The sequence below is a fragment of the Emys orbicularis genome, chromosome 4, assembly GCF_028017835.1.
Source record: "Emys orbicularis isolate rEmyOrb1 chromosome 4, rEmyOrb1.hap1, whole genome shotgun sequence".
Lineage (NCBI taxonomy): Eukaryota > Metazoa > Chordata > Testudines > Emydidae > Emys > Emys orbicularis.
The window spans coordinates 139342170-139358955 of NC_088686.1; the positions used below are offsets into that span (position 1 = coordinate 139342170).

General features: G+C 49.3%; 1 protein-coding gene across 1 annotated transcript in view; it reads right to left on the bottom strand.

Moving 5' to 3' along the window:
• The window catches only part of ITPR3 (inositol 1,4,5-trisphosphate receptor type 3), an 87042-nt gene extending 71383 nt beyond the window's left edge, over nt 1–15659 (bottom strand). Inside the window, exon 1 of the mRNA XM_065404111.1 lies at nt 15571–15659. Within this exon, the coding sequence (XP_065260183.1) occupies nt 15571–15659 (89 nt within the window). The remainder of the gene's footprint in view (nt 1–15570) is intronic.
• Between the last annotated feature and the right edge of the window lie 1127 nt (nt 15660–16786).

Below are 16786 nucleotides of genomic sequence, written 5' to 3' on the forward strand. Positions count from 1 at the left end.
GTATTATGCAGGAAGCCATTAATAGATGACATCAACCGATGCTTTGATCTATAGACAATTACAGACCTCATTAAAGATGATAGGTCTGCTAACCAAATGCCCGGGGCTCCATGTTCCTCCATTTCCTTCTTTGGGGCTTTTCTGATTTTCAGGAAAATCCATAGCGTTCTGCCCTTTGATGTCTAGAACTTTCCCTGACATTTTGGCATTGATCGGATATGATGTTTAGACATTATTGTGCTCCAGACAGACAGAGAAATGCCATCATGTTGAGTGTAGGGCTTTACTTCGCCAAACAACAGACCAAAGCCAGACCTCCCTCCCCACGATACCTGATCCAGAACATGCCCAGATTTTGTTCTGCCAAACAAAATAACTTGACAGACGAGGGCTTGCAAAAGCAAAGCCACACCCTGTTTTGCCCACCTCTCATCTGAGTGTTACTCAACTGCTGCTCCACATGCCTCACCCTATCCAAACACAACATCTCATAGGTGTCAGGATCTCCCCCAGGCCCTGCAAGGAGGACCAGGCATAACTGGGGAACAAGCTCCTCCAGTGAGGCAAGCCATACCTGCTATGCTACTTCATCCTTCCATCCTGGCCATTTAGGAGACATGCTGCGGGAAACTGCATGGTATGGTAAGCACCTGTCTGCCTACGGGGAACATAAGAACGGCCAGACTGGGTCAGACCAACGGTCCATCTAGCCCAGTATCCTGTCTTGTGACAGTAGCCAATGCCAGGTGCTGCAGAGGGAATGAACAGAACAGGCAATCACTGAGTTATCCACCACGTTGTCCATGCCTAGCTTCTGGCAAAGAGAGGCTAGGGATGCTCAGAGCATGAGGTTGCATCTCTGCCCATCCGTGTTAATGGTCATTGATGGACCTATCCTCCAGGAACATATCTAGTTCTTTTTTTAACCCTGTTATAGTTTTGGCCGTCACAACATCCTCTGGCAAGGAGTTCCACAGGTTGACTGTGCATTGTGTGAAGAAGTACTTCCTTGTGTTTGTTTTAAACCTGCAATTAATTTCATTGGGTGACCCCTCATTCTTGTGTTATGTGTGGGAGTAAATAACACTTCCTTATTCACTTTCTCCACCCCATTCATGATGTTATAGCCTCTCTCATACCCGCCCCCAGTCATCTCTCTTCCAAGCTGAAAAGTCCCAGTCTTTTTTAATCTCTCCTCATACGGAAGCAGTCCCATATCTCTAATCATTTTTGTTGCCCTTCTCTGTACACCTTTTCCAATTCTAATATCTCTTTTTTTGAGACGGGGCAACCAGATCTGCATGCAGTGTTCAGGGTGTGAGTGTACCATGGATTTATAAAGAGGCATTATGATATTTTCTGTCTTATTATCTATCCCTTTCCTAACAGTTCTTGACATTCTGCTAGCTTTTTTGATTGCCGCTGCAAATGGAGCAGATATTTTCAGATAAATCAGAGGCTGTCCCCCCCCCCCCCCCCCCCAGGCTGCTTAAGGCAATGGGGCTGAATTCAGCCAGCGGACAACACATGGAGTGGCTAGAGGAAGGCAGATAGGCCACAGACTCCAAGGGATCTGAGATCAACTAATGGGTCATCATCATCCCTCATGCACAGAGGGGGAACTGAGGCAGAGAGAGATTAAGCAATTTACCCAGCATTACCCGGGAGTTTGTGGCAGAGCTGTGAACTGAACTGGATCTCGTGAGTCCCGGGCCAATGCCTTAACCACACCCCACCCTTCCTCGCAGGATCGTGCCACCTGGTTGCACCAAAGTAATCTCACGAGTGGTTTTGCCACAAGCCTGCAGGGGGACACGACACCTTAGGGGATTGATAATGGAGTCCAGGGACTCTGAGGTCTCTGGTTCCCATAAAATGCTAACTGACTTGCCCAGGCAGAGAATTGCACTACACTCCTCTTTCGTCCCCTAGAGGCTGCTGCTCCAACTCAGCGTGGAGACACCTCGGTGGGGTTGCAGAACGAACCACAGACTGCCATTGTCTGAGCTGAACTTGGTTTGGGCATAAAGAGACTCTGCTCCCCCCCCGGCTAAATTCTGTCCTCAATACACAACCATGGGCCAGCCCCCTCTCTGCAGTAACCCCACTGCAATCAGTGGGTTTATGCCACGGAGCAGCATGGCCCAATCTAATGATGGCAGGTAGAATACAAGGAGGGAAAGCTTCCCAGCGCTCTGCCTTTCGGGGCACCCAGGATAGCACCACCAAGCACATCCACAAGCGCAGCTCAGACCTTCCAGCTTGCTCCCCTGAGCTCAGACACCAGCAGCCCAGCTCTGAAATAGCCATGAGCCGGAAAAATCACTCCAGCTACCTAGCAACATTCATGTCCGAGCTCCTGGGAACAAACTGAAAGGACTAAGCACTGCTTGGGCCTGCGCTTATGCACTGATATTCCGCGGTGCCTGCAAACAAAATAGATATTCTGTTTGCAGAGAACTTCCCCCTCGCCTGAGCGGCTCTCCACCAGCCGCGCTCTGGCTGTGGGGAAAATTCCTTTCGATTGCTCCATCCAGAGGAATTTGGACTTTGCTCTAACTCACGGGGAACACTGAGACCCCAACGAGAGGAAAATGCCACGGCATCCTTGAAATAGGAGGCGTGGGCAAGCGGCGACCAGAGAAGAGGTGGTTAAAAGAGAGCGAGCCAGGATATACTGGTATAAATCCAGAAGCCAGTGGGGTTACTCTGGATTGACACCCATGGGTCTCAGAGGTCAGAATCTGGCCCAAGTCTTTACCAACACCTCCTTCAAGTGACCTCTGACCTCTCCCTCTTCATTCCCTGTTTGCTGGAAGCTTGGGACAGGGATGCGGCAGCTTCCTGTTTAAGTCCCTTGGACGTTTTTTAAAGCTATTGCAACAGAAGATCTCAGGCGCCTTAGAGATCAGTACAGCAGCTGGCACAACGGGGGCCTAAATTAATAGTAATAAAGTTTCATCTGCCACACTGATTCTGCCTGGCCCTCTCCCCACTCTCACCAAGCTACTCAACAGCAGGTTGGAGGAGCACAACCCTCCAATAGTCGAGTTTATTAGGAATTGATCACACATAGCTCTGTCCAGTAACCACCACCAAGACGTGGGCTATAGCCAAATCCCATAAACTGGGAGCCTGATACGAAGTCCATGGAATCCATGAGGAAGACTCCCAGTGACTACACTAGGCTTTGGAGGAGAGGACATGGTATGGGGTGGGCCTTGTACTGAACCAATGCAATGTCTGTGAACCAATGCTGCACCGTAAGGAGGACGATTGTGCTGCTGGAGTTGTAAATGATGTCAGAAGTGCATTCAACTGTTGTCAGCTCCCAGGCTATCATCACAAGGCTTGTGAGCCTTGGTGGTTTTCTTCAGGCGCCAGCTCCTGGAGTCATGGGATAATCCAAGATTCTCAGCTTTCATTTAAAAAGACAAGCAAGTGCCTAGCCCTCTGGTTGCAGAGAAAAGCTTAAAGGCTCAAAAACCAAAAAGTAAATAACCCTTCCCCACCGCCCAATGTGTATTATTTTCAAATCTCACAATCTTAAGTCCATTTCATGACGGGGGATGGGGAGGGAGGCTGACTCATGATTTTTGAGCACAGGGAGTTGCCAATAGCGTGGATGAGAAGGAGAGTGGATAACAGAGACACTTTGCCCAAGGCCAGCATAGGGTCTGCACTGCGCTGCTAGAAGTAAGGATGTGCTGCTGGAGTCTGACCTGGCATCAGAAGAGCGTGGCACTGCTAGAGTCTCAGAGGGGTGGGGGTGGGTACAGGCCAGAAAGGGAGGGGAAAGAAGGGAGCAGAGAGGAAGGGGGAGCCAGATACAGAGAAGTGGGGCAGGGAAGGAAGCTGCATTTGGCACAGCATGCACAGAGGCAGCGCAAGTGCAGTGCTTCAATCAGGCCTGACTTCGGGGCTTGGGGGTTTTATTACCCAAGGGGACAGCATTACCCAATGCTCAAACAAACCTTGACTGTAGTCAAATGGGAGCAGTTAGACTGCAAGCAAATTAGGGGGGTTCCCCCCTTATCTGTAGCCCAGGCTTCCTATGTGTACACACTTCCTCTAAAGCAGCTAATTACGGTCTCCCCTCGTGCCTTGCCATTCCCCAGCTGTAGCACTAGGAGGAAGCTAGAGATACGGGAGAAGGGAGAGTGCCCGTACTCTGCCCTCCCAGCTGGCTACATGCACACTGGGAACGTGGGTATGCGGCACACACACAGAGCCTGGTCGGGAGGCCCTTGGGCAGGTTATACTCCTGGCAGAACGAGCGTGGACTTCAGCGTGGGCTCAGCCTGAGTAAATCCCGAGGGAGCGATGTAGGACTTGATCTCTGGAACGGGAAAAGTCTCCACTGCCCCTGCAGCCACGTGCAGCTAGCTCAGCGAGAAGTGGAACGGAGGAGACGTCCTTAAATGAGAGCAACCAGAATTATATATACACTCAGCGGGGACCCAAGCAGGGCCTGCAGAAATTGTCCTTGCTCTTTTGTACGTCTAACTTCACCAAAAAGCTCCAAGCAGATGCACTTGTCTCTCTCCCTCCCCGCACTGTAATTCTGGATTGTGCTCTGATAAACCGGGAGTTTACTGGCTGTGCTACTGACTCACTGCCTGTCCTTGGGCAAGCCCCTTCGGCCAAAGTTTTCAAATTTGGGGCTGGGATTTGGGACAGACCTGACGGGGTTCAGTCAGTCCAGCATCTATCCCCCATGGACTTTCAATGGGTGTTGGATGTCTGACACCCTTAGGCCACTCAGTCCTTGACTAAAGCCAGATTTCAAAGGTAGTTAGGTGCTTAAAGATGCAGCTCCTAAAGCACCTGGGCAAGGTGGCCCCCTAATTCCCATTGATTTCCACGAGAGTTAGGTGCCTTTTTCTAAAGGACCTGCGCTAGGAATTATTTTGAGGAAATTCTATGGCCCGTGCTCTGCAGGTGGTCAAACCAGATGATCACAGTGGTCCCTTCTGGCCACAGAATCTCAGACTCTAACCTTCTTTGGTGCTTTTCAAATCCCAGTAGGTGTCTCGCCGCACTTTAGGTGCCTAAATAAAAGTGGCCTGATCGACAGCAGTTCCAAGCACCCCCAGCTCCCGCCGACTTCAGCCAAGTTCAAAAATGTGGGCCTTAATGGCTCTTCACCTGCATTTACCACTCCCTAACACAGGGTTAATAACACGGACCCAGCTCGCTGCAAGTCTAAATTCATTAATGATCACAAAGTGGATTCAGATCCTTTGATCCTGGGATTACAAGCTCTATAGGAATGCAGAGTCTTATTTTTATTAAGCTGATACCCTGGAATAACGTTCTCCCATAAAACACCTGAAAACAAAGGCTCTTAATGCTGTTGACATGAGTCATCTATAATAGCGCAGAGGCACAGACATGACTCAACTCATGCCTGGTATTAGATGCCACTTTTTGGTGTGAGAAAGCTCACACGGGTAGAGCTGCCCATCCTATCAGAAGAGTATGGAGATGTGGGAGCCAATTTACATTCTGGATTTGGAAAGCTGCTGGCAGGGCACTGGGCTGCTAAGATAGTTGCTAGAGTTGTTCTGTAAATGAGAATCAGGCCTTCAGTGTTTAAGCATCTGAGGAAAATACATTGAGAAGCAGCAGCCATGAATGTGTTTGTGAAAAACAAATCATGCCACCTTTTAGTAAATTTCACCCTTTGGGAGGTTAACCGATGTAGAGCCTGATGCTACGTGGTGCGGTTTATTGCCCTCCATCCAGCAAAGCACATAAGCATCTGATTAACTTTAAGTACTCCTGTTGATATTAATGGGACTACTCGAACACTTCAAGTTAAGTACATGCTTAAGTGCCTGTCTGGTTCGGGGCCAGCATGCTTGTCCGTTGCAGGATCAGGCTTTTAATGGATAGTTCTGTGGAAGCAGCAAATTTCAGCACTTGAAACACATTTGATAGGTCCCTAACTTTTTCCTGGGGGAAATCAGCCATATATAATGATGCTAGCTCTTAGGAAAAAGATTAATAACTTTAAGAACCATTTGGCCAGCAGAACTAGATTCCTTGGGAAGATGAAGAGTCACCACCTCAGGAGAACAGTTGTAGCCTTCAACAGAGGTGCACTGGGCTGGGTGGGTTTAGAGAAAAATGGGCCAAATTCTGCTCTTAGTTCCCTGCAGTAGCACCAGTGCATTTGAAAGCAGATTTGAGCCCTGTGAATTCAGGCTTGCTGTGATGCAGCTGAGATGGACGATCCAAGTTTGCAAGCCAAATTACAGCAGGGTGGTAGCACTGCTCTAGTTAAGGTGGAGACTAATTCACCGTCTAGCAGCCAGTTTTCCTAAGTGCCCAAAATAATTGTAAAAGCAAGTCAGATATCAGGAATGGCAATATACAAAAACCTGTAGGAGAACACTTCAACCTCCCTGGCCACACAATAGCAGATGTAAAGGTAGCCATCTTACAGCAAAAAAACTTCAGGACCAGACTCCAAAGAGAAACTGCTGAGCTCCAGTTTATTTGCAAATTTGACACCATCAGATCAGGATTAAACAAAGACTGAATGGCTATCCAACTACAGAAGCAGTTTCTCCTCCCTTGGTGTTCACACCTCAACTGCTAGCAGAGCACCTCACCCTCCCTGATTGAACTAACCTCGTTATCTCCATACTGATTTATACCTGCCTCTGGAGATTTCCATTACTTGCATCTGAAGAAGTGAGGTTCTTACCCACGAAAGCTTATGCTCCCAATACTTCTGTTAGTCTCAAAGTTGCCACAGGACCCTCTGTTGCTTTTTACAGATTCAGACTAACACGGCTACCCCTCTGATACTCACACAATTATTTTGTCAAGTAAGCTGCAGCTTAGTCTCATGCAGGGTATCGGTGAGTATCTCCCTGGGATGAAGCCTGCACATGCATTGGAATAGATCCTGGCAGCTGCATTAGAACGGTGCACTCGTCACATCCCATGAGCTATAAATTACTGAAGTGCTTCCAGCTGCCCGGTTGCAGGGAAGTACTGAGTTGGTGGCTGTATTTCTTATTGCACTGAGCTGTGGATTAAGCAGCGTTAGCTCAACTCTTCTGGAGCCCTTTAAAAGCCAACCACCACGAATTGAATATAGTGCTGAGGACAGGGACCTGCTGGACAACTCTGAAGATGAATGTCCTCTCTTCACAGAGCGGGGACATCACAGATGCTTTTTCATCCCACCTTTGGGAGCCCTGTTCTGACCTTAGCCTCTCTGCAGAGGCTGCTAGTAATGGAACTGGATTAGTGCTGGTTCTGTCACACGGATAACTGTACTCTAAGCTCTGGACCAAAACCAGCAATGCCTCTCCCACAGGTCATAGTCACCAACTGAAATTAACTATTGGTCCTTCCCAGCCATGGCTGGATTCAAGCCAGCCAGTTGAAAGTGAGAGTCTCTGTATCCCTTTACCAACCCCCAAGTCAGCCAGTCCCCTATCAGCCGCTTTATCGTCCCACTGAGGACTACACCATTCTGTCTACAACCCCTTCCGAGAGGGACATGTAGAATCACGACTGTGGCAGCTACAAAAATTGGGCTGTTGGACTGGGCCAACCTCAGAGCACCACTGGCAGGAGGTTCAGGAGGAAAATACACTTCCTCAGTGTCCCTCTCTCCTCCTAATTGCCAGGAGGCACGCTCTCTTGGACCCGGAGGTATAGTTGCCCTTTACCCAGCTTCATTTCCCTGAACTGCCCCACCTCTTCAATCCACCTGCAATCACAATCCCAGTTATCAAAGGCGTGATTTCAAATTAAACAGCAGACACTTATTCAAGTATGTTTACACACAGCCCTTCCCCTCTGCGAGGCCCTGACTAGGCAATATGCATGCCCAGTGACTCATGCACAGCCGCTGCTTGCCGTACAGTCCATGAGCACTATTCTTCACGGGGCTTAGCTGACGAGCCCCAGGCATTGTATTCCCTGGAAACCCCTGAAAGGGCTTGCTAATGGGTGTGGCCTGAATCAGCTCTCTAACGATATTTCTCGTGAGCGATTGAGCCCAAAACGCACTTTTCCACGGCCCTGGTTCCATTTATTCTGCTTTGGCCATTAGAACTCAAGGTTGGAAGTGAGATGGCAAACAGCAAAGAGGCAGAAAGCGATTAGAGCATGGGCTCTAGTCCCTGTTCGGCCCTGGACTTGCAGTGTGATCACATTTAAAAAAAAAAAAAAAAAAAAAAAGCCTCTGTGCCTCGGTTTCCCCATCTATAAAGGAGGATAATGGTTGTCTGTTTTGTAAAGCAGTTTGAAATCCTTAGATAGATTTTTTTCTATCTCAGTACCTAGTATTACTACTAACAGCAATAACACCAGGGGATCTGTCATATCTTGGGGACACCTCTCCAGATTCCTCACCAGGATTTTGAAACCACCAAAGAAGAGACTATCCTCCACAGACTCCTTCCCAGGTTTTACAGTGAGCCCAGTGCCAGGCTTTATGCCTCTAGTCACTGCTGGGCAAGGTACCCGGGCAGGGAGGATCCATAAAGGTCAGAATTCTGTACCTCGTGATCAAGGCTCCATGCTTGGTTTCAAGCAGCTAAACAATAACCACAAACCAGGATTGTGGGGAGGGTGAGAGCGCGAACAAGCCGCACTTGTGGAAGGTGCTCAGATGCTCCAGTGCTGATGGCAGTATAAGCACCTTCATAGAACTGACCAGACCTGGCCCTAGCACCAGACCTCCCCATGTGGACTTTGGATGATTGGAGGGCATGGCTTATGTGTCCCTGCTTCCAGTAGTGTTGCCTTAAGGCGGCACTCCAGGAAACAGCTCAGCTTTCACGCCATCCCACTGTCGTCTTTTAGTGCTTTGTGTCTCTTTTCGGGAAGCATTCCCCCCCCGCCCCCCCAAGGAGAAATAGGTCACTTGGGGATAGAGGTGGCATTGGCCTCTGATGAGTTCCAGCAGTTAAACGTGCCCCAGATCACTCTGCATGGGATGTTTTTAATGGCATTATTACTTAAAATGTCAGGCACTGGGAGGGGGCCTCAGTGGTTAGACCGGCAGCGACTGTCAGGACTCCTGGGTTCCATTTCCAGCTCTGGAAGGAGGATGTGCTCAAAGTTCAGAACAGGAAACAGAGGCAGGATTCCTGGGTTCCTTTCTCTCTCTCTCCTCAGCCACCGACTTGCTGTGTAACCGTGCGTCACCTGTACAGTGGCTATAACAAAGATCGCTGCCTCACCATAACATGGAGGTTGGGAGGTTTCCTTCGTTAGTGTCTGTAAAGTCCTTTGAGATTTTCACTTGCAAGGTGCCATCTGAGAGAAGCATTAATACTACAGAGGGAAATTTGCTGAGGCAGAAAGGGGACTTGGATGCTGAAAGTCAATAGGAGGTGGATGCTTAGCTACTCATTCTGCCTTTATAAATCTCACCCTGAAGTGATCTGTAGACGTAGGGCAAGGAGTCAAAGTGTATAAATTATTAGAAACATTCCCTAAGTGGCAAACCTATAGATCTCCTACGTTAGAAGGACTAAGGCACCAATGAATTGACTAAAGCTTTTCTCTCCCAAACCCTTTGCTTAGCAAAGCGTGTGACATGCAACTCCATGACCTTTGCAGCTGCTTTTGTCCTGGGCTGTTTGAAACTGCCGTTTCTTTAGACATCTTTTGTGGGCGGCAGCCAAACTACTTTCAGCAAAGTCATGCAGCAGCCGTTCCCCTCGGTGCACAAGTAGCTTCTAATCAGGCCTGGGGGGCAGATTGAGATCAGGGTTCAGGTTTCTCCATCAAACGAGCTCCTGGGGGGTGTACAGCCAGATAAAAACTACTGCAAGGTCTGGCACCATTAATACTTCTTCCCCCCCCCCCCCCCGCCCCTTTTCCTCCACTGAGTTAATGGGAAATCTCTAAAACACTAACACTATTGTTAAAGGGTGTAACTGGCACGGTTTGGCCCTAGGATAATTCTCCCCACACATTTGGTCACTGCCACTATCTTAATCTTTGGAGATCACTCTGTCATTTCTCCAGGGAGTCTTTAATTACCTCCTCTATTCGTTCTAACTTGGTTATTTCTTCTAATTTAAGCATTCTGGCTAGTTTTATGCCCCAGTCCAGCAAAGTGCTTAAGCACCTGCATCACTTTAAGAAAGTGAGCAGTCCCATTCACTGCAGTGGGACTATTCAGGTATGAAGGTGCTTAAAGGCTATTCTAGACTGAGACCATGACACCACATGAGACTTGGGGGAACACCTTGTCTAGTGGTTAGAGCAGGAGACTGACACTCTGAGTGCCCTCAGCTCCCATTGAAGTCAGTGGGAGTTGAGGAGGCCCAGCATACTGCAAAACTCAACCCTGGGCGTTAGGGTCTTGAGTTCTATTCCTGGTTCTGTCACTGAGTGCCCTTAGTCAAGTTTCTTCCCTGCTCTATGCCTCAGTTTCCCTATCTGTAAGATGAGGATGAATGACACCCTCCCCAGACAAGCTGGGGTTGTGAGGCTTAATTAACATTAACAAAGGACCAGATTCTGATAGCCTTACTCCACAGGGGGTCCCACTTACCTCAGTGAGATTGTTTGAAGAGTAAAGTAATATACAGCATGGATAAAGCTATCCGAATCAGGCTAAAGTGCTTGGAGATCTTCCCGTGAGAACTGCAAAGTGCTGGTGTTTACTCTTAACAAGGGTCTCCATTCATTGACACAACAGACCCCAGGAATATAAGCTCACACAAGCCTCCATGCTGCCAGAACAAAAATTGAGTAGGGTTCCCTTGCAAGGTAGTGATATAACTTGCATTCATGTGTGTTTATGTAGGACATAAGCTTAGAGATTAGTTGGCCAATAGGTTCCTTGGCCGCTGCATGCCATAACTGATAGCTCAACAGTCTATTTCAGTGGCAAAAGCTTGATAATGACCATTAACTGTTCAAGATGCCCCTTGGCCATATTCTGGTCAAATTAGAACATAAGAGCAGCCATACTGGGTCAGACCAAAGGTCCATCTAGCCCAGTATCTGGTCTTCCAATAGTGGCCAATGCCTGGTGTCCTAAAAGAAATGACCAGAACAGGTAATCATCAAGCAATCCATCCCCTGTTGCCCATTCCCAGCTTCTGGCAAATACAGGCTAGGGACACCATCCCGGTCCATCCTGGCTAATAGCCATGGATGGACCTCTCCTCCATGAACTTATCTAGTTCTTTTTTGAACCTGGTTATAGTCTTAGCCTTCACAACATCCTCTGGCAAGGAGTTCCACAGACTGACTGTGTTATGTGGGGAAAAAAATTCCCTTTGTTTTAAACCTGCTGCCTATTAATTTCATTTGGTGACCCCTGGTTCTTGTGTTATGAGGAGTAAACACTTCCTTATTCACTTTCTCCACATCAGTCATGATTTTATAGACCTCTATCATATCCCCCCTTAGTCGTCTCTTTTCCAAGCTGTATAGTCCCAGTCTTATTACTCTCTCCTCATATGGCAGCCATTCCGTACCCCTAATCATTTTTGTTGCCCATTCTGAACCTTTTCCCAATATAACTTTTTTGAAATGGGGCGACCAGATCTGCACGCAGTATTCAAGATGTGGGCGTACCATGGATTTATATAGAGGCAATATGATATTTTATTTTATTATCTATCCCTTTCTTAATGATTCCCAACATTCTGTTCGCTTTTTTGACTGCCGCTGCACATTGAGTAGATGTTTTCAGAAAACTATCCACAATGACTCCAAGATCTCTCTCTTGAGTGGTAACAGCTAATTTAGACCCCATCATTTTATATGTATAGTTGGGATTATATTCTCCCCTTAGAAACACACACACACACCCCTCCCATTGCCTCCACTAACAAATCATGCTGGTGTCCAAGGGCAGAAGTTGGCCCGGTGCCTTCCATCCCACCAGAGGCTCTGAGCTGTAGCAGGGGGATGCTTCAGCTCCATGTACTAACAAGAGAACAAGTCCCACAGTTTAAGACTACCCCTGGAGAGATGGCTCACCGTAGACAGCCCCAAAAAAAAAAAAAAAAAACCCACCACAGAACTTCAGCCAGTGCAATTCCCACTTCAAAGACCCTTTTTAAAAATGATTTGTAGCATCCAGGAATCCCAGTCACTGTGCAAAACAGAACTAGACAACTGCCCCTGCCCAAAGAGCTTCCAATCTAAATAATTCAATCAAGTTCATCCCCCTGCATGCCTTTGAAGATTGTTCCTTATACACTATTTGTGTGAGTTCTACCAGTCTCCTTTTAAATGACTCGAGCAACTACTTCCCTCAGGAGAGAATCCTGGTTAGTGTTCTGCTCCCTGTTACAGCCACCAAAGAAATTCTCTGGAGGAGGAGATCTAAGTTCCATTTCACCAGGTGTATGTAGCCATCCAACACCAAAGAGATCCTCAGAAAGGCAGAGCCTTCGGTGTTAAAAAATGGCCTCTCAATGTCCCCTGTGAGTGCTTGGTTGTTGTTTTAATCCCCCCCCCCCCCTTCTTCTTTCTTTCCTTCTACATATGCCACTGGGCCAAGTTCCAATCTGGCTCACACAGGTGCCAATCTGCCAGAACCCCAGTGATGTCCATGGAGCAGCACTTTGTAAGCCCCGTGACAACAAGAGGAACAATTGGGCCCATCACACGGGCAGACCGTTTCAGAGACAATCCTACCTGTAGCCTACACTACATAATGCTTCCACTCATTATGGTTGCTTGGCACCTAGAACCGGCTTCCATCATTCAAGACACTCCAGCTAACCAAAAGGATTGCACTTCAGATTCTCTTTGTCAGCAATTCACCTTCCAGGACTGCAGCTTACTTTCCTCTCTGCTCTCTGGCTGCTGCTAGGGAGGATGTCAACACAGACGGATGGGGAGTTTCCGGTACTCTGCTCAGCTGAGTTTGAAGCGCTAGGGCCAGGGCTAGCTAAGCTATTTGACTAGCAAATGAACTAAACAAGATGCACACTGTGAAGAGGGCTTGGGAGACGCACTCTCAGCGAGTAACTCCACTTCTTTATCACAACAATGATTTAAGGTGTGATTGTGCAGTTCCTAGCATCAAGTACAAGGATTTCATGCCCTGATCAGAGCGGGGGTGTAACTGGGATAACAATGAGCAAAGGAAAAGATATCAGTCCAAATACAATGTCCCAATAGTGAGATCTGTTAGTGTGTGGAATCATCTCCCAAGGGAAGGAGTAGGAACCCCATTGCTTTAGTCACTGCCAACAAGACTGAACAAACCAACCATGGGGAAGAGAGACCTGGAGAACTGACCATAGGGGACAAAGCTGCATCGGCCTGGGAGGGCCCGGAAGGTCCAATAGGCCTGTGTCAGACAGTGTCACCAATCTGGCATACAAGCTACCCAGAGCAGAACTGCAGAGGTTAAAGAGAGTCTGCATCAGTGACTGGGACAGCTCTAGCATGGAGCCAGCATAGAGGAGATCTCAACAAAATGACCTTGGGAACATTTTCCCCACTAGTTCAGGGCCATGCACAGTACTTGCGTGTCTACATACGTATATGTAAGTTTGTGTGCAAGTGGGTCTGTTTGTATGTGTGAAAATTTACGTGGAGTAAGGAAGGAATTTCCCCCAGGTCAGATTGGCAGTATCCTTGGGGGCGATTTCAACTTCCTTTGCAGCATCTAGGTGTGGGTCACTTGCCAGGATCCTGCCATTGAAGGGTCTTGTTTCAGAGTAGCAGCCGTGTTAGTCTGTATCCGCAAAAATAACAGGAGTACTTGTGGCACCTTAGAGACTAACAAATTTATTAGAGCATAAGCTTTCGTGGGCTACAACCCACTTCTTCGGGTCTTGGTGCATCTTGGTCCCTCCTATTCTCTGCCTGTAGCACAGTAATAGCTTAGTCTCCCATGGGCTGTAATACGCGAGTCTCATTTCAGTTGTTGGGTTTAGGGTGTGGGGAGTGTTGGTGGCCTGTGATGTACCGGAGAGCAGACCGGATGATCTGGTGGTCTTCTCTGGCTTTATACTCTATGAGCACATTGTACAGGTGTGTTCATGTATGTATTTATAAACTTGGGTGCATGGTTGTAGGTGTGTTTTGTGCAGACACACGCATGTGTCCGTATCTGCCATCGCCGTGTGTATTTATACATGTGGCTGTCCATAGGCAAGCGTGTGGAGCTGAGTGTGTGTGCGCGCATCAAGGTGCGTGAGAATGATAATAGCTTATGGGATCAAATTCTGTTGGCGAGAGAGACAAACTTTTCTGTGTTTCTCAAAAGCTTGTCTCTCATCAACAGAAGTTGGTCCAATAAAAGAGATGCCCTCACCCGCCTTGTCTCTCTAATATCCTGGGACTGAGATGGCTACAGCTACACTGCAGATCTGTGTGTGTCAGCAGGGACTCAGCCAGAGAGAACCATAGGGTGTGCCCACGTCCCGCAGTCTGAATAAAGAATCCTCTTTGCATGCAACACAGCCCAGTCCTGCCTCCTCGCTATACCACAGGGGAATCCTCCGTCTCTCTCCAGGGTACAAAAGACTCCTGTGGGGTAGTTGGGGAGGGAAAGAAACCAGTGTAAATGGAGGGGAACCGAATCTTTAGTACCCAGGACACAAAGCCGTGCGCTATCCAGCCAGTCCCCAAGTTGTATCGTGGATTTGCTGGCCCCACTTCAGTAGAGTGGCTTGCTTGGGGGAAAGATCGTCAAGAAGATGCTCAAAGCAGGGTGTCAGAGGGTGTGTCCCCTGGCCCAGAGCTGCCTTAACGTCACCCAAAAAACCCGCAGAGAGAATAGCCTGTCAGAGCCCCAGAGTTAAGGATATAGCCTTCTCCTGCCTCCCCCAGTGCACATGGTTCAAACTCCATGCAGGGGAATCATACAAGTTCAATATTGGAGCAACCTACCAGAGCATCAGCACAGACCCTCACAGGTGCAGAACACAGCCTCCCCGCACTGCCCAGAGCGAGGACCAAATAGTGCTTAGTTTGTAATGAAAGAGGTGCCAGGGCTCAAGCAATTTAACTTTCTCAACTGATGCAGCGAGCGGCCCAGAGGTGCCGGAGCTACGAACTGCTCAGCCCTGGCACTAACGAGGCACTGGGGACCATCGGTTATTTAACGGACCCAATACTTCAATAGTCTTGCCCATGATCTGCCACGGAACCTTACTGGGTACGTCCCCGTGCACCTCACCCCTGCTCCCCAGGGGCAGCGAAACGGATCCCAATTCCCACCCCAGCAACAGGTGGGGGGGGGAAGCACAGTTGGCACACACAAGGTGACAGGGCTGCAGGCAGGCAGCAATTGTCAGACTGGAGCAGAGTCAAGGGCCACCCAGTCCAGGATCTTGTCTCCAACAGCTGCTTCCGAGGAAGGTGCAAGTAACTTTACCGCAGTATCCGCCTCACCCTGACCTCTCTAGTTCTCTCTAGCGCCTTTGACCCGAGGCAGCCGGCCAGCCCTTTCGGCCTCTACCTAGCCACAGTCACTTCCTTTTTTTTTTTTTTTTTTTTTTTTTTTTTTTTTTTTTTTACACATAAATGAAAATAACCCAGCTCACTTAGCAGGAGGCCCCTTCCCCTCTCCGGTGCAGCCCCTCCAGGCGCTGGTCCACTCACCCCAGCGTGCTGATGAAGCCATTGACCGACCCTTCGGCGTACAGGGAAACGATGTCCCCGATGTGCAAGAAGCTGGACATCTCATTCATGATTCCCACGACCTGTCCCCGGCGGCGCCCTTCTTCCTGGAGTCGCGGTCCTCAGCCCAGTTCCACCACCACGTGGGTGCACCGGATCCTTCCCCAACCCCGGAGCGGAGCCAGGAGGGAAGAAGCGGGGGGGGGGGGGGGTTTACATGTGCTTCCCAGTGCAGGAGCGCGCAAACAGGCAGCGCTGGAGCTGGGCTGGGCGGGAGGGGGGAAATCAATTACAGATTTGCATGAGGGCTCCGGCATAGTTTGCTACCTGCAGCCAATGACAACCGACCAGGAAGTCCTGCTGAACCCAAGCATGCAAATTTCGCCTGCATGGGGTGCCCCGCCGTCCCAGGCCCCACCCCTTCTCGCTCCAACTTGGGGAACTCCTTGCTGCCCTGGAGCGGCCCCCGTGCGCCCAGGATCCCCATGCAGCGGGGTGGGGCTTTGAGACACACACACACACACACACACACCCCGCTCGCCGGGGCTCGCTCCTACCGCACCCGTTCACACGGGAGAGCGAAGGCTGCTCTGCTTAGTGCAGCCCGGGCGGTCACGCTGCGCTTGTCGGCTTCCTGTGCTCAATGGTACAGGAACAGTTTGTATAGTTGGGGGAGGGAGGGGGGCTGAGAGCCATTGAACCATTGAACCCCTGGATATGATGGAAACCGCTTCAACCCCCAGTTCCAGCACCTCTGTCCTGTGGGTGCCCGGGGGGCTCAGCCAGCGGGCTAGAGCCTTGGGGGCAGGTTCTCTGCCTTCGCCTCTGGTTTGGCTAGCAGCCCCTCGCTGGTACAGGCCCCAGGGCGATTTAACCCCAGCTGATGCATTTGCATGTTGGCCCTGCACCAGATCTCAGGGGAGCCACTAGGAAAGGGGGGAGGGAGGGTTAAACTGTGCAATGGGGCTTTGTAGCCCCTTGCCTTCAAAACAATGCTTCACTGATTTGATTAAAGTTGTCTCCCCCTGACACACACGATGTATAAGCCAGGAATCCGGACTCCTAGTCCCCCTGCTCCAACCCATAGACCCCACTCCCTCAGAGCCGAGTACCAAGGCAGAGCTGTCTTCCCAGCTTCTCCTCTGTTCTAACCCCCGCACTCCCCTCCCATCACAGAGCTGAGGACAATCCCTGGTTG